Source organism: Varanus komodoensis, unplaced genomic scaffold, assembly GCF_004798865.1.
Source record: "Varanus komodoensis strain SLA01 unplaced genomic scaffold, ASM479886v1 scaffold7_3, whole genome shotgun sequence".
Lineage (NCBI taxonomy): Eukaryota > Metazoa > Chordata > Lepidosauria > Squamata > Varanidae > Varanus > Varanus komodoensis.
In genome coordinates, this window is record NW_025336480.1 from 3,143,693 (window position 1) to 3,162,335 (window position 18,643).

The following is an 18,643-nucleotide window of genomic DNA, read 5'->3' on the forward strand; positions in this document are numbered from 1 at the left end:
CAGGAAGATTTATTTGCAGGATAAAAAAAAGTTCATAGTTGCAGGCTTGCATCCATACAAATTGCCCTCATAGAAGCATCCAGCTGTATGTTCGTGGAGGCGCAACTTTCTGGCTCTGAAAGTTCTACACTGCAAAAAGTCACGCGTTTCTACATCTTTGTATTTGCACGTCTGAATGTCTCATGCTAAGCACAATCAGGTGCCCACCTCCTGCCAGACGCCCCCGCTCCCGTCACGGCCCAGCCCCAGCATCCACCCCGCCCGAGTTCCCGCTGCCTGCGGTTCGGTCCTTGCGCCCACCTGCCCGCCCCCTTTAACTCGGCGGCGGAAGCGGCGCGGCGGCAGGGTTTGGGCGCCCAATGAGTTTGTGCTGCGCGTCCTCTGGCTTGGCCGGGTGGGTCCGTCACTTCCTGCCCTTGCAGCCGGTGCGGCTGAGGCTGAAATCCTGGGGTGGTGGTGGAGGAGGGGGGGAGGAGGAGGTGGCGGGGGGCGGGGAGGTGAGGTTGTGCTGCGCTCGCCACCAACATGCCCTTTGATTTCAGGAGGTGAGTCCTGCGACCCCCAGGGGGAACAGAGTGGGCGCGCGCGGCTGGGAATGAATGGAGGGCAGCCTGGCGCATGGGCAGAAGCGTGGAGATGCCCTGGCCCTCGGGAAGGGGTGAAGCACAGGAGCACCCACCCCACTTCCCGCTCGTGCCCCTCTCACTTTGCGGGGGGAGGTAGGCGCAAGACAAGTCCTCTGAATGCAGAGCGCCCCTCTGCGGTGCTGAGGGATGGGGCTGCGGGTGGGGGAGCCCGGGGTGGGCGAGCACTGCGATTTGTGACCCCTTTGCGCAGTCGCGTCGTAATGCATGGGGCAGCGCAGGCAGCTCAGATTGTAGCCGGAGGTGGCTTCTCTTTGGAAGCGTGGTTGCGAGGCATGTCACTTTGGGTGATGGAGACATGCAGAAGATCCCAGGTCTTATCCCAGGTGTCTGCTGATGAGGCTAGGAGAGAATCCTGCTTGACACTCTGGGGAGCTGCTGTCTGGCAGTGTTGGCAGTACCGGGATAGATGAGACAATGAACTGACTCAGTGTAAGACAGCTTCCTGTGTTAGGTAAGAGTAAAGAGATTGTAGAACCTGGGCCAAATCTGGCTTGAAAGAGGCTGCCACATGGGTTTCTCATTTGTCACCCCAGTCACAAAAGAGGGTGATGGTGTGAAGTAGTGCCTCTGGAAAGAAACCGTCATAACTTGCCCTTGTGCTTTGGTGTTAAGAGTTGTCTATTTTTTTTTTCTCTCTTCCTCTTGAAAGTGGCTCTCTAGCAAAATACCTCACTGATTAAGGGCCTTGCAGGATGTGCAGAAATGAATGTTGAGCAGTGCAATTCTCTGCATTTCTGCTTGAAAGTCATAACTGAGTTCAATGGGACCTGCTTCTCAGATTGCAGCTGGAAGGAGTGGAAGGCGCAACTTTCTGGCTCTGAAAGTTCTACCCTGCAAGAAGCCACGGGTTTCTTTTGTGGCTTGAAATTCTTTGGATCACAAGGAGAGTACTGGGGTATTGACAGGTCTACCATCATCATAGGAAATAACTGCTGGCGAGGCTAGAGAGGGAAATAAAAGAGTGGAGGGGAGAGCAGGGAAGAAGAAAACATGCAGGGTGGGGAAAAGAGAGTGAGCAAGCGAATGTGGGCATATATGGGAGCAAGGCTGAGATGTATCACCGCTACATACTCTTCTTAAATGGTATGCTGATATACTTCTGGACTATCTTCTAAAGCACCCCTTCTGTTATATCAGTTGCACTGGTTGTACTCTCACTGTGCCTATGATATCAGAGTGGTGTTACCTGCAGAGGCATGGTTCTGTCATTCATGTTTTCAAGAAATTATAACTTTATTCAGTGTCTGCCTGATACCATTATTTCGTGCTGTTTGAATCTCACCAGCCTTCTGTAATTATTAAAAAACCAAAAACCACTTGCCAAATCATATGTCTCTTCTGTCTCCCCAGTTATTTCTTCTCCATATTCTATCTTATATATCATTTCTATAAGGCAGCATAATCTTTTGAGAGTGGTGTTTTTTGTGTTTGTTTTAAGTTCTCTGATGGAAAAATAGTATTTCCCTTCATCCTAGTTATTCTTCAGCCATTGGTTCATACTCTAATTAAATCCCCAAACTGATTGTTTGAAATTTGTTATTGCCAGTTGGGTTGTTAAACAGTAGAAGTAGGCAGCTTGTGGCCCTCCATATATTTTGCCCTTCAATACCCATCAGCCCCAGCCATTCTTGTCTCCAGAGTTGCCCCCTCCCCCCACCCCCGGTATAAGTTTTGCAAGCTTTTAGGCTGAACAGAACTTTTCTTTCTTGCTGAAACAGTTCCATTTCCTTAGAATACTTAGCATTGTCTTGAAATAGTTCTGCTTCTATAATAGGGCAAAGCTGTTGCACTGGTAGTCACTCTTGAGAGAACAGCTTCCGGCTGCTTGTCTCAGGCTGTTCGTTTTAAAGGTTCTACAACCAGCCTTTGACACATTTACTCCCATGCCAAAATACAGTGCAGCTTGCTGAGTTGTTCCTCCCTCTTGCGCCTTGAAAGGGCTGAGGGCACCACTTCTGCATACATTTATTCAGGGCTACTTCCCTCCCTGATGGGGCGAAGCATAGATGGGGATGTTGTCCTTACCTAAGAAAACATTTTATTATATAACGCCTGGGATGTACCTGGTACTTTGGTTCCTGCCCGAAGTTCTTATGACATAAGTTAACACAGCGGACCTAGAGCGAGGGTGTGGTGGCCTGGCTCATGGATGTGGGGGTGGTGGCACAGAAGGTATATAGAACTTAGGAGGTTGTTCCAAACCTGTTATTACTATTATATAATATTGTTACGTTATTCTTCTCTATCAGATCTTCAAGGCACCTGGGTGTGTTGGCGAAGGACATTTGACAGTTCTGTTTCAGGCTGCTGTAAATAAATTTTAGGGTAGGAAAAGCTTGTTTTCCACAATACAGGCAATTGCAAAGAAACTCTGGGCAGTGGCAGCTTATGTGTTTTTCTTGGTTGGCAGATGAGCCTAATATCTCTGCATCATTTTGTTACTAAATACTGCAAATTTATTTAGGAGGCTTTCTGGGTATAGTATTCCTGTATGCTGCTTATGATGCTAAATATGAAGATCATGTAGTTTCCTTAGGACAGAAAATGGCATATAGAAGTGTTAACCTTGGCACAGTCTTAATAATTTTGCTCTTCTTGGACAAAAAGAAGGCTTGGGGAAGGACCGCCTTTTGTGCAGTTTGAAACTGATGGCATAGCTGACGTTGCAGGGACATTCTTGTTGCCTTTCCTGCAATAATGTATCAATCCCCCTATTTCAGATTCTTTTTTGTCTATGGATATAAATGTATTTGTATGCATTCTTTCTCTAAGGAGCTTAGGACGCTGAATATGGGACTATCCACTTCTAGCCAAACTCGATAATATCATTTTGCACACAGTTCTTCTGAACTGAAGCCAGACATGAACACATAATCTATACAGTACAAGTTAAGAACATAAAGAACAGCCTTATACAAAGTTGGCCCAATGCATTCAGTATTTTGTAAACTTTTTGGCAGGGGCATCAAGGGCTTTAGACATGAGTTTTAACCAGTTCTACCAAAAGATGTCAGAGATTGAACCTGGGGCAATCTGTCTGCGAAGCAAATGCTCTACCAATTACAGCAGACTCTCGGTTAACTCAAGCAACCAGCACTCTCTAGCTACTGGCAAAAAAATCAAAGAAATAATACTTTAAATAAAAATTACAATAAAAATCAATTTCCAGTGGAAATTAAGTGCTATGAGTAAGCCCACATGTTTGTCTCCTATTTCTCCCACTTCTCCCAGTTCACCATGTGTAAACATACTGGTTGTTGGGATCTATTGTAATTCAAATTTTGTGTTCTCAGCCCCAAGTATGCCAAAACAGGTCCCTAGTAAGGGTCAAAGCACAGTGCTTACCCTCAAGCAGAAGATGGAAATATGCAAGAGACTTGAGAATGGTGAGAGTCCTGCAGTGCTCATGAAGGAATTTAATGTTGGTTTGTCAATGATCTATGACATTAAGACTCTGTTTCAGAAGGTGGGAGTTTGTCTTTTTATTTGCTTTTAATTACTGTATTTCAATATTAATATCAAGTCAATACAGAGTCAATGGTATGGTATGGAGTATAGTATTAGGTCTATTTTTAATGGTAACTCTCAAGCAACCAGGAACTACATTTATCCAGCATCTACCAATACCCATGGGTGTCGGTTAACTGAGAGTCTAGTGTATTATTAGTACTAGTAATTATTATATTTCTGTACTGCTCAATAGGTCAAGCTCTCTGGGCGGTTCACAACAAAATGATGTCCCTTTTATATTTTATGTCATCCAGCTGTACTCTGTATTGGATGGAATTCCTGAACACTCCTCAAGGTCTATCCTATATGGGGTGTATTACAGTTGATTACAGAGATAACTTAAAATCATAGAATAGTAGAGTTGGAAGAAGGCCATCGGGTTCAACCCCCTGCTGTTGCAGGACACAAATTTACTCTATCTCACTCAGATGATTGTCCAGTTTCTATTTGAATGTCTCTAGGGTGGGAGAGCCCACAACCTCTCTAGGCAACTGGTTCTACTGTCATAATGCTCTGACAGTTAGGAAATTACTCCTGATATCTAGCCTTGATCTGGTTTGTCACAGCTTGACTTGATTATTTTGTGTCCTACTCTTTGGTATGAGTGAGAAGAGATCTTGTTCTTCATCTCTGTGACAGCCTTTCGGGTACTTATAAAATGATATCATGTCCCCCCTCAGTCTTCTCTTCTCAAGGCTGAACATTCCCAGTTCTCACAGTCTCTCCTCATAGGGCAGTGTTTCCAAATGCTGGATCATTTTTGTTGCCCTCCTCTGGACCCTTTCTAATTTTTCTGCATCTTTTCAAAATCTTGGTGCCCTGAACTGGACACTGTATTCCAGGTGAGGTCTGACTAGTAAAGAGTATAGGGCTATTATTCTTGTGATTTGGAAGTAATGCTTCTATTACTGCATCTTAAAATAGTGTTGCCATTTTTGAAGCTGCATCACGTTGTTAGCTCGTATTTAGCCTGTTGTCCTCAACAACTCTGAGGTCTTTTTCAGTTCTGTTGAGCCATGTGTTCCCCATCTTGTATCAATGCATTTGGTTCCTTTTTCCTAGGTGGAAGGCTTGACATTTGTCCCTACTGAATCTCATTCTGTTGCTTTCAGCCCAGTGTTCAAGCTTATCAAGATCATCCTCAATCTTCATTCTGTCTTCGAGGGTATTTGGTATTCCACCCCATTTTGTATCATCTGCAAATATGATTACTGCTCCTTGTACTTACTTATCTAAATCATTGATAAAGATGTTGAAGAGCAGAGGGCCTAAAACTGAACCATGTGGCATCCCACTAGTTACCTTTCTCGTTTGAAACTTGCTTCTTTTAATCCATGTCTGGTACTAGAGGTTCTTTTTTTAACATTTATCAGTCTTACCTGCTCTGGCACCAATAATTCTTTTTGTATTTGGGAAGGTTTTACTATTTTTTGCTTAACTGCATAATTCTGTGCATGGTATGTTTGAAGAAAAACCCACTGCATGCAACATGCTTACTATTATGAAAGTGTATACAGAATTGCAGCCTAAGCTTCTGCAGCCATCAGTTACCTTAAAATGTAATGGAGACAGGTGCCCATGGCTTCCAGCTGGGAATTAAAGTTGGCTGGGTAAGGGTCTTTGCTACAGTAAAGCATGCTGCTACACAGAAGCAGGTGGAAAGCACATGCCAGCAAAAAGTCTACCAACAGGACGGTCCCTTGGGCAGGTCAGAGCATGCTTTGGATCTACTGGATCCAAAATGACTCCCTTACTCAAAGAGAGGTTTGATTTGGGCTCCTCTCTTACAGCAACCTAGAGTTTGATATAGAGAATTCCCAGCTGGAGGGAAAACTTAAAAAGCCTCACTCTAAAGGGGGGAAATAAACTCTATCCCTATTTCCTCCCTGGCTGGTGTGAGGTTGCAGGGCTGTTTGCAGGGTGCTGTTGCTGCGTTGGTGCTTCCCCAACTTAGACCCATTTAGAGTTGCTTAAGTAGTAATGTACCATTTTTAGATATTATTATTATTATAACATTTCTATGCCGCCCCTTGCTGAAGCCTCGGGGCGGCTTACAACACAATAAGATACATTCAAATACAATAGAACATAATAAATTACCACTTAAATACAAAAATACAAAAAAATACACTGAGATACAATAATATAAAATTAAAATTAACAGTATAAAATAAGTAAATAAAGAATATAGGAGGAGAAAAGAGAAGGAAGAAGAAGTTGTCCTGGCCAGATGATGTTTAAATAAAAAGGACTTTACCTGGCGCCGAAAAACCAGTAACGACGGTGCCAGGCGGACCTCTTTGGGGAGTGAAGCAAAGCATTTTTTTCCTGTATTGGGTTGCTTGAAACTGGTTCCTTAAGCCACTACAAGGCTCCCCTTCTTTTCAGAACTTGCCTGAAATGAGAAAAATGAACATCTGACTGGCCTTTTTAAAAAAGTCAACCTTTTACAAATGGGTAATAAAATTGTGAGCCAGTGTTCTGTGTGCCTAAGCAATCCAGTCTTGTTCTTTGGCAAGGAATATATAAGTAGTACAGGATCATACCTAAAAGTCCTTAAATCACTTGGCATTGGTATTGACCATCTTCACACGTACCCTCCTCTCTACATATATGCCAAGTAAACGGACTAATTTTAACATGGGTGATAGTCTGTATGCTAGAGAAACTGGAATGTAAAGCTCAAGTTCTGTGTTAATGATGTACTTGGGTTGCAATTCTCTTATTTTGCAAATGGATAACATTCTCCTTCATACCAATATTAGATTAAAATCAATTCCATGATGGCCATGTTCAAAAGTATTGGTGTGCTCTGTGCTAGTTATTTGGCAGCTGGGCCTTATCTCATTGTTTCTTTTTTGGGTTACCATCTGGATGAGGTTTACTTGCACGAAAAGATTGGAGTATAATCTTCTGTCAGTGCATACAGATCCATAGCTAATGGCACATATTTGAAAGAAGATTTGACAGTGTAGTCCTTGACACATCTGCTCAGAATGAGTTAAAAGAGATTTATCCTAAATCCCCAAAGTGTCTTTTGTGCATTCATCTTCCAGGCTGATAATGTGCACTGTTTGTTCTTTCCATGCATATGTGGCACGTTAAAATCATTTATCAAATTGCCTCTCAAAGGAGATCTTATAGAATCCTTATGTAGAACATGATTTTGGTCCTGAGGCTAAGTGATAATAGTTTTTTTTTTTGTTTGTTTTTTGTTAAAGAGTAAGAGAAGCCATCAGTGTTTGCCTAGAAAACAATCTTTATGTTTTGTTGTAGTATTGTTCACTGTCTAATAGCTCTGATGTTTATCCTATGGTTACTTATATCCTCACCTGGAGGATTGCTGACATTTGCACAATGTCTTTCTGTTGAAAGTTGGCATGACGTGCCTTGACATTGCTTTGCATGGCTCCCTGGTCTCAAAACACATAGCACACACCTGAAAAAAGGTGTAGAAAGAACAACTGCTATTATCAAGAGATTGGTGCACCTTTCCTACAAGAAGCTCTTGAGACTTCTCCATGTGTGTATGTGTGTGCAGTAACAGCACCTTGTTAAATCAAGTCCTTTTGTTGCTGTCCTTTCTCTCCTCTCTTCCTCCACCCTTTTTGTTGCCCTCATTCTTATTTATCTTATATTTGTCATACTTATCTTATTTACTGCTGGTAATTACAAAGAAGGGGGAGGGAGGAATCTTAATCTGCAAATGCCATAATTCTCTTTTATGACATCATAATGTCTGAGGCGATGTTGCCATTTCCAGGCTGTGCTGCTTTGGTAATATTTGAATCTAGTTAGGAGTCAAGAACAGGGTATTGGTAAAGATGAATGTGAATGCTAAAGACATTATCTGTGTTATATGTACGCATGTGTATTTTCTCATGGAAAATAGCCATAAGTCTCTTAATGCTGATCTTATCAAAGGAACAGAATGTATTAGAGTAATTTTTCAGTGACTATGTTGCTAATTTTATGTTGTTTCTGAAAGAGTTTTCAAAGGCGGACAAACACCTTTGTAAGTCGCCAGGTGAAGACCTTTTTATTCAAATGTTATTTTAATTGTTAATATTATTTATTCATTTTATTCTTTGGCCAGGGTGACTTAATTTATATTGTTAATTTATATTGTTTTATTGAATTTTCGGCGAATGGGGCGGCATAGAAGTCGCCTAAATAAATAATAAATAAATAAACAGGTGTCTTGAGAGAGCTTGTCTGTAAAGTTCAGAAACTCGTGGCAAAGGTACCAGTTAAAAGCATGATGTGATGAATCTCTTCATCTAGTGGCTGAAATGTATAAGGATGCAATTTCTAACAAAGTGTGTATGGGTGTTGTTGTGGTGGGTGCTGCAAGTGGATGAGAAGGCGCTTGACATTTTTGAGTGGGCTCTGTAAATGTTGATGCATTTGCAGTCACCAAAAAGAGTTCCTGTGATATGTAACAAGTAATACTAGCTTTTACTTTGCCTATGAGATATTTTGTTAAGACATGATCAGATATGTCTCAGCCTACCAGTCAGATGGTCTGTCCCCTCCATCCCCCCACCCTTACTATGCACCCCAGCAGCCTCCACAAGCAAAATCCTATTTTTTACTCTGATGTTCCCCTGTCAGTCTCAGCTGCCTCTTCTTGACTGGTCCGCTGAGGTTTTGAGCCAGGTTCTCCTTCTTTTGCTCCCTGATTGTACCTCCACCTCTAACACTTTTTAGCCAATCCAGCTCTCAAAGCCTTTTTTATAACGTGATTCTTTTGTGATTCTCTCATCTTCCCCTGTGCATTTACTAGCCTTCTCCCTGTTGCAGAAAGATGATGGGCACCATGCTCAGACAATGGGAACAAAGTGAGTTGCTGCTCTTTATGTTTTTTCACCACAAATGGAAAAATGGAGCTCCTGGGTCTGGATGACACCAGCAGCCATGGTGAAGTGTAGAAACCATTCGAAAATTGTTGTTTCTTCCTGTAGTTTCCAGAAACCCAATGTACTGCACTTAAATACCACAGCTGGGTCTGGACAACATGACAGGCCAACAAGGATACAAAACCAGTATGGCTTCTCATGACTTGTTAGCCTCACCAGTGTTGTTGTAATTTGGGAGAGTAACCATATCAATTGTGCTTCTTATTCAGCCTTGAATTATAGCGCCTGGTTCTCATTACACATAATCTAATAAATGCTTCTCACTACCAAAGTCTGAAAATAGGAACAATTTTATGTCTAACAATTGAAATTCATGATTTATTATGTTAGAGTTATTCTATTTAGTCTAAATTTAAATTTTATTTATTATTTATTTATTTAAATCATTTCTATGCCGCCCCATTTGCAAAGAGCCTCGGGGCGGCTTACAAAACAGACACAATACACACAATTAACCTTAAAAGTTTGGAGACATCTCGGCACAATATAAAACCCAATAAATAGTCAAATTAACAATTAAAATTACTTTTAAATAAAAAGGTCTTGGCCTGGCGCCGAAAAACAAATAATGACGGCGCCAGATGGACCTCTCTGGGGAGTGCATTCCATAGATGTAATAAACCTATAAAGGTAATAAATGTAATAAAATCCTATGGAAGTCTAATTTGTGATCACTTAAAACTGACTTAGTGGCCCTCTGTCAAATGCTGTGAATTAAATTCTGCTTTTTCATTTTTTTTTTTTAAACCTGTCGTAGAAATACCTATCTTGGTCAAATAGTAGTAATATGACAGAATAGATAATGTATTACCCCGCATCTAGAGCTGCCCTTTATGAATAGAAAAGCTCCTTCCGTTCACCTAAGACAAACCAGTCTACTGAAAGGGCAACCCAGTGGCTCCTTCCGTTCACCTAAGACAAACCAGTCTACTGAAAGGGCAACCCAGTGGCAATAGGGGAAGGGCGTATTTGTTGCTTCCCCCTACAGCCTTCAGCACCTGTGTTATTTCAGAGAGTGCAAGAAGCTGCAGCAGGGTGGAGACACTGACGAAAGTTGCCTCTTCCCCCTGCACGGTGTATTACTACCACCATATGAGTCATGTTGCCCTTTTGGAACTTCGGATCCAAATCATTTTATTATGAGGTTAAATTGAGTGTGTTTATTACCAGACAGCACGAACATTAAGTGTATCTCATGCGGAAGGCCTGCCATGTCAATAACCTCCTGTGTTTATGGAAATTTCCAAGCACTATCAGCTCTGAAAGAATCGCTGCCTAACCCTGCTGCCATAAGCCTTTCCTCGGTCTCCTCCCGCTCCCCGTGATTACTTGTGGGAATTAAAAAGATAACATGAGCTATAGACCAAAACACAAGACTTGGTTTCTATTTCACTGTGGCATCCATGTTGTGTCACTACTTTGTATTAAAGATAGATTTAGGTGGTGTTAAGTTAGTATAGGATTCAGGTGAGCACTGCTGTCTCTCATGATCCTCATTTTTAAAAGCCAGCTGGGAGCTGCTGTAGTTCGTTGTCTTTATTCACTGCTTCACTTGTGATGACGCTATTAGGTTTTGGTCCAAAAATGGGTTGGTCTTCTTGAATACTCTCCTGTTACTTGAACATATTTTCCTCTACGGTGATGTAATCCAAGTGGCTGGTTGGATTAAAGGGGGAAAAATACAACATTGTGGCTTTGTATCGTATTTGTTTGCTCTTACACTCTTGCTGCCTAATAGGAAGGACAGAAGTTTGGCATGAACAAGCTGAAGCTGCAAGCTTCCATTGGAAAGTCAAATTTGTCTAGCATGTTTTTTCCCCTTGGGCAGTGGTAAAGAATCTTTTCCAGCCCTAGGGTTGTATTCCATTTTGGAGAAGCGCTTAGGGGCCGAGATCCACTGATGGGAGACAAAAGTGAGTGGAGCTGAGACTCCGGTCCCCCTCGAGTCCATTGTTACAAAGTAAGTACTCAGAAATAAGCACAAGCAACATGTAGGATAAGCCTCTGCATGTCTGCTCAAAGGAAGCTAGAAAGAGCCATGCAGCTGCCTCGTCAAAAAGTGTCTGAGGTACCAACGTTACGCATTTCTACTAGTAGGACAAGCATCAGGAGGAAGTGGAACTGAAGCATTCAGCAGCTCCCCCTATGGTCCTGGCCCCATTCTTTCTACCCGGAATAGAAACACTCTCATCTCTGATCAGTATAAATGCTGGACCTGCTAAGCACTGACAAATGGGGCCTTTCATAACTAAGCAGGAAAAGCTAAACAGCTGCTGATGAGAGCTTCCCCCTCTGTGACAGAAGCAGTGGGTCCAGTGGAGGAAGCTGGCAGGCTAGATAGCAACCCCCATTGGCTGGAAGTTCCATCTCTGCCCTAGAGGAATGGGCTTGCTTTTCTTTTTCCCCTTGCCCAGTCCATGTTAAATCAATTTAAAATGAATTTAGGAAGTATTCTGCTAAAGCAGTTGTGACTTGTCCTCTGACAAGCCTGAGGATGATTCGGAGCACATCTTAGGAGTATGCATTCGTACACCCACCCAAAGACCAAGCCCTTAAAGTACAACTGGATGAACATTAGAGGAAGTGTAATGCCAGTTTTACCTATAACTTTAAAATTACGAATAAGCATAACCTGGAGTAGAGTGGAAGAATTCTTTCCTTTGTTCAGATGATAGTGCAAATATTATGATTATACAGCATTATCTGGAAAGCAGTCTGCAAACTGTATCAGGAGAGTCACTGCATTTCAGCTGGTTCAGTCTCACTTAAAAATGGTAGGTAGGTAGGATCACATCCACATAGAGTATGAAAACCTTTTATACAGAGCATTTATATGGACTTTTTCAGCTCATGTTCTTCAATTGGTGTAGCAGTTGTGAACAGCCTGGGTTGATATGTCCACCACTCTGCATAGTAAGCTGCAGGTTCAGAATGTGCAGTTTAGTTGGCCCCAAGAATGGATGCAGGAAACTTCCATGTAACTCTGTGCCTTTTGGGAGTGGATGAGGAGAGGGAGGCCCTGTTGCCTGCATCTGTTGGGCCAGTTTGTATGTCAGGTGGCAAATTAAGTAATAAGTCATTAAATTGCAGTTTGCTGGGGAATACCCAGTCAGCAAGGTGCTTCAGTTTTTTATAAACAACCTTCAATCACAGCAGAATGTGCAAACCTTGATTGATAGGTTGTTTAGAAGTTACACAACCCAGTAGTAACCTGACAACAAACCATGGGTTAAACTCTTTTGTTTATCTCCTATACAAACAGTTGGTCTGGGTTTGCAGGTCAAGTTGATAACTTCTGATTGGATATTGTTTCAAAGTAGCTTGCAGGTGCTGCATGTTCCTGCAAATTTTGGGTTAAATAACCCATGATTTGCCATTGTGACATGTGAACCAGGTCATTGTTTAGCTAGATGCATAAGTGGCTCCAGTATTTTGCTCTTGCATACTCTTCTTGACTATATACCTTGTCAGTGTTCTACTGCTTAGTATGCTGATGTAATTAATGTACTGTCTGTTCTTTAGCAGAATGTGCAAATTCCATATAGCATTATATCCTTGTTGGCTGGCAGTCAGCACTCCTCCTTGCTTGAGAAACTTCCTTTGTTAATTTCAAGCTGGTTTTGGAACTGGAATTAAGAGGGAGGAGTTGATTGGCGTTGAATGGTGTTCCGTTTCCTCAGTACATGAATTCAGAGCAGGGTCAGCCTCTAATTGAAGAAGCTGAGGGAGTTAAGGACACTGGAAGACTGCTCTTATTTTCATCTTATCAGTTTGACAGATGTTAATCCCTTAGTCATTTAATAGTTGGTTGGCATGTATAATAAACACTTTATTCATCCTGCTTTGAATAGGTGTTTTGTCAGCTTCGTCTAGATTCTTGGTCAGACTTTCAAAGAACAACTTCCTATGTTTGTCTTCACTCTTACGCAAGTCATAACTGTGATAAAGATTGCAATGTGGGATATCAGTATTTGTTCACAAGACAGGGTTGATTATGCCAAATTTTTAGAGTAGCATAGCAGTTAAGAGATTGAACTATGTATTGGAAAAGTCCACCATTCAGCTACTCTGCCATTAATTCCCTAGGTGGCCTTAGGCAAATAATTCCCTCTTAGCATTATACCCTCTACTGCAGTATATAATATGGGGTTAGTCCTGTCACGCTTTACAGGATCGTCATCATTTATCTATTTATATTTGGAACTCGCCCTTCTTGCAAGGAGTCCAGCTACAATTATGCAGGTTCTGGTAACCTCTTGGCTGGATTGCTGCAATGCTTTATACATTGGGATGTCTTTGAAAATCATCTGGAAACTTCACCTGGTCAAAAATAGGGTAGTGAGACTGTTAATGGAAAGTAGCCAATGAGATCATATTATGCCAGTACTTTTCCATCTACTTTAGCTCCAATTCCTTTTCTGGGCCCAATTCAAAGTAATACTATTGACTTTCAGAGACATAGATGGCTTTGGCCAAGTCATCTAAAAAGGACCATCTCCTCCCATTTGTCCCTGCTTAGACCCTTAGCTCCCTCCCGGAAGCCCTCCTCTGGGTGCCTTTGGCCTTCATCAAATGAAGCGAGGTGCTTGGCTACTGAAAAGTGGCCCTTTTCTCTTGTGACACACTGATTGTGGAATGAGCTCCCCAGGGAGGCTCACCTGGCACCTGTGTTGTAGTTGTCTTGATGTTTGGTAAAGATCTTATTTTCCCAGGCATTTTACTCTTTCAGTTTCTGTTGTTTTTAACCTGTTTCTGTGTTCTAAATCTTTGGAATGCTGCTAGGTTTAATAAGCTTTTAAAAGTTTATATAATATTTCATTGAGTTGTATTTATGGTTTTAACTCAGAGAGCTTCTGCTATTGGGTGGTATAGAAATGTAATAAATAACATTTTATACCCAGCACTATACTGCATATTAATGTTTCCTCTATTGAGTGAGGAAGTGGGTGGATTATGTGGACCACTTCTGTTATTTGACTCTGGTTAATAAGATCAAATGTTACTAACAATGCAGATGAAGTACAATTACATTCATGCTAAACAGTTTTGCTGTTATATTCTGCTGGAAGTGTTTGTGTGAAAGCCTGACATGGAACAATCAGCAGTGCACTTGGCAAGGGTTGTTTTGGAAATAATGCTGAACTTGTTTGGAAATACAGTGGAACCTCAGCTTCCATGGGTTTAACTTTTACAGATCTGATTATTCGCTAGTTTGCCATCAATAATTAAATGGGGATATTTTTGGAGGGCTGGGGTGTGAAGTGGGGCTGGGAATGAGCTGCAGCTGGAAGAGGCACTTGCTCCCCGCAACTGGGGGGACACAGTGGCAGCTCTGGATGTGACCTGGACCGGTCCTGTTGTGGCTGGCACCTGGCCTTCCTCCCTTACGGGGAATGATTTGGGCCAGTGTTGCACCTCAGCTAGTGCCTAGTAGCTGACTAGGTTTAAGAGTTAAGGATTGACAGGGAGGATATAAATATGCATGTTTTTTCCACTTTCGTGAGGGTCCTGTGCCCCAACCCTCATGAATGTGGACAGTCAACTGTAATGCTAATACAAGCCAACTATAATTAATTTTCCCCCTGACTTCCATGCCCCCTGTTCCTCTTCCAGTGAGGAGCTGTTCTGAAGCCTTTGTTTCCTTTTCAATTAACGGTATCTTGCCATGCTTTCTGAACTCAAACCATGGTTAATCTTAATAATGGTACATGGAAACAAGCCAGCTTTAAATCACGTTTTATGAAACGTGCTTATTTCTACTAATTAAGACTAATTAGGAGTAGGCAACATGAAGCCGTGGCTATAACTTTGTCCCTAGATATATTTTTGGTACCTCCCTCCCCTTCCTGCTTTTTTAAAAATCGATTAACCCATTTTCTTACTGGCATCTAGGGTCACATCAGAGCCAAAAGGGCTTCTGCTGCTGTCCTCCTTTTGTATAAATGCCTCTGGGCCACCACATAGTGACTAGCTCTCACAACAAGATACACCTTCCATGATGGTGTCTAGGACAGTTTCTCACATTTCCAGATGTGCCCATGAGGCTGCAAAGCTTGCCTTCCCCTACTTTTTAGGGCCTGAATGGCATGCTAACCTGTGGTCTATCTAAAATGGATGCAGAATTGCAGCTGTGCTGGGAAGGGAGAGCAGGCTGCTCCTTGCGGCATTGTGCTTGAATGGGGGCAGTGAGAAATTTGCTTTCATGCGTAAAAGCTAGAACAGAGCAACGTTTTTATTTTAGTCATAAAGTTTGCATGCATTGAGTGTAACAATAGCAGGTGCTAAGCCTTAGGACAGAAGTTGATAATGACCTATTTATCCAGTAAGGTATTTTACTGGAGCTAACCCCACAGTTCTTTATTTTTCCTATATGACTCAGGTTAGAAAATGACTTTACAGAAGTATGCAGAATAAATTAGATATTTTAAGATCATGAATAATTGAATGTGTTCTGCATAGTCAGGATAATAAATGTTACGGCATTTATGTGCTATGGAGGAAAAAAAACTTAAAATTGCTCTAGGCTCCTCTCCTCTTTGTCTGGGAGGGGATGAACAACCATCATGGGCTGCCTGCTGATAAAACTACCCAAAATTTGTAAAAGATTTAAGATGGGAAGCTAGAATGTCAAGACAATTGCATCTTTGAATGTCTGGAGAGAGAAGCAGTTTGCAAGGCAACACTGATTGATCATGAATTGCCTGAGCTGAACATCCGTATTGTAACCCTGGAAGAAGCAGTCTCTCTGTGTGGAATTGGCTATGCATCGTGGCAGGGGTGCGGATGAGTGTTGTTTATGTAGTGTAGGCTTAGTGCCTGGGAATGCCTTGATATAGAGAACTAAGACACTAGCAGTATAAGAGGAACTCTGTTACATCAGGTTAGTCTAACTCAGAATTCTTTCCCAATGGTAATGAGAATGTACAACTTTATCAGTGACTTCTGACTTAAATAGCCTTCAGACAGTCTTTATTGTGCCCAGGCCATGATGACTAAACATTTTTGGCTATGTACCATCAGCTGGTTCCATTGATGCATTAAAATTGCAAAGGAAAATTCTACTGGGATCTTGGGCAGTGGTTGCAAGAATTTGGGAATCCTACAAGCAGGATGTGCTTGCTTTGGGTTCATAAGAAAAATTGGAATAGAAACCAAACCAAATCAAATCAATCAATGGTGGTTCATGGCATCACCAGGATCTAGGATCCAGTATAAATACAAACCTGTAATTTTCAGGGAATATGACTTATTCAGTGTACATCTTAACCATTCTTACTGGAGCAACCATACTTAGATCACTACAATGCCATCTTGAAAGTAACAGGGATCTAAACAAGATATTCGTTCTCCCAAGACCAAATCAAGTGTTTAGAATTGTCAGGGACAATTCAGCAGGCTATCCAGTGAAAAACGGCAAGGTCATTCTTATGACTCCTCTAGAAGTACCATTCAGTTCCTAACCATCCACAGAAATATGCTAATTTTCCAAAGCTCTGGTTTCAGTGCCCTACTATAGTGAAGCATTTAATGAACCCGTTTTTGATGGGGTTCAGCCTTGCTTATTTGGCATCCTTGATATATCCTCCTTGGTACTGTAAGCGCAGCAGTGTGTTCTGTCTAAACTACAGATCCCCCTAGTTTTTCTCACTGAATAAGGGCTGCAGTAGCTTTGGCAAGCAAATAGGATGCAAGTTGGATGAAAGATCATTTTGCAATTGTGACTTTGCCCTCCAGTGAGGAAAAAGCTCAGACAAGTAATAGGAACAGACGGCATTACAGGCTTGAGGTGCTCATAAAATGATGGCTGCTGGAGTCCCTGAAGAAATGTGAGCATGATGCCTGCAATAAGCTTCCTAGTTAGCCGTGTAGACACTGCACAGTGGCAAGTCTTGCCTAATCCAAGATTAGCATCTTCAGCCCCCAGAAGAGATATAATTTAAATGATATGATTCAAATCATCTAAGGAGATCATCTAAGTCTTACAAAGATGGGCAGTTACTGTTTATAGCCACAGGTGACCTGACAGATTGAGCTTGAAGACACATTGCCACAGGCAACGTATATCCCTGCCAATGTGGGGGGCAAATTTTCCTATGACTCTGCTGCAACACATGCCCAATCAGTAGGCTCACTAGCAGCCACCAAGTAATACAGGTGGATTGTTGTTACTTTCTGTAGTGTGCATAAAAGAGCAAAAATTAAGCAGATTGATCAGCAATTATGAAGGAACTTAATTTGTTTTATTTTATGTTTGAGTAATTTATGTGCTCTCTTTGTCAGAACAAAGTGATCCTACTAGTCCCTTGGTCTTGTTTCAGGCTGTTCATAACTGCTTAGGATTTAAGTGCTGTTGACAAAGATTTACCCAAAAAGCAAAGGCAATAGTCATTGTTTCAGAGCGGTGATCCAAGGAAAGGTTGAAACGTGCTAGCTATTGAATAATTAGATTATCAACCTGCTTGATGTTGTACATGGTTAAATGTTCTCCTTTCCTAATGGTTGTGCTAAGGTTTAGCAGCAGAGTGTACAAAAATAATGACTATCCCTAGGCTTGTGCAAAGCGCCATTACTATACCACTAGGGACCAGAGTCATATTATTTAGGATTTGGGGGAAGGGCTTGCGTGTCAAACAACATTAATTTCAAGACAGGCATCCCTTATTTATAAATGAAACACATGGGTTTGTACATGTACTATTTAACTTTTTCAGGACCCCTCTATGAAGACCAGCCTTCCTTAACCTGATGCCTCCAGAAGTGTTGGGCTTACTCACAGCACCCCCAGCCAGCATGATCTTTTCTGTCTGGGAATGATGGGAGTTGCAGAGCATCACATCTGGAAAACATCAGGTTAGGGAACTCTGCTGTAGACAATGATACTAATCTTTGTCTTCAAATGATCATATCAGCTGAGAAAAATGAGTGTGTGGCCTCAACTTCGGCATGTTTGATTTGTGTTGCGGGGTTTTCAGCTTAACTTATCTTTTTGTAGAACCACAAGTTGTAGAATTAAACTTCTGAAAAGCCAACTCTACCCCCACACATATGGCACATCATCCTCCTTCTTGTCAGCCTGCATAGCCCAGTAAATATTATGTTGAGAGCAGGTGCATTACAGAAAAGGTATCCGCAGAGCAAATAACTCCGGATGACTCAGATCCTGTGTCTATGAACTAGAAGTGAACAAAATCGTTTCTTTCTGTCGCAGACATACTGTGTTTGTATGTCAAATATTACTATGCCAGTTGTTCAGGGAATAGAGAAACAAGTAGAAATAACAGCATGATATGCTTTTAATAACCTGTTTGCAAATCAGTTTGAGGCATTAAGATAGCATAATCTTTTATGATAACTTTGAGATTATATACAATCAAGCATTGTTCTTGACCACTGTTATAGCGGATGTAGCTCAGTTTGTCATGTGGGCAAGGGCCTGAAGCCAAACGTGTTCTGAAAAGTCTTTTTAACCAAAGCATGTTCCTTGCTTCTTCAATCTCCCCCCCGCCACCATAATTGGCAAGAAATGCATTTTTGGTTGGCTGGAATAATTACTTTGGTTGGCTAGAA

At 41.8% G+C, this 18,643-nt stretch overlaps 1 protein-coding gene across 2 annotated transcripts in view; it reads left to right on the top strand.

Moving 5' to 3' along the window:
* The first annotated feature begins 425 nt into the window (after positions 1-425).
* ERGIC1 (endoplasmic reticulum-golgi intermediate compartment 1) overlaps positions 426-18,643 on the top strand; it is a 102,394-nt gene continuing 84,176 nt past the window's right edge. The window contains exon 1 of one of the 2 annotated variants that reach the window (XM_044454205.1): positions 426-545. In XM_044454205.1, coding sequence (XP_044310140.1) covers positions 526-545 — 20 coding nt within the window. In that variant the 5' untranslated portion in view covers positions 426-525. Of the gene's footprint in view, positions 546-7,908; positions 8,999-18,643 lie in introns of those variants that run through there. The other variant, XM_044454206.1, reaches the window with a different exon arrangement.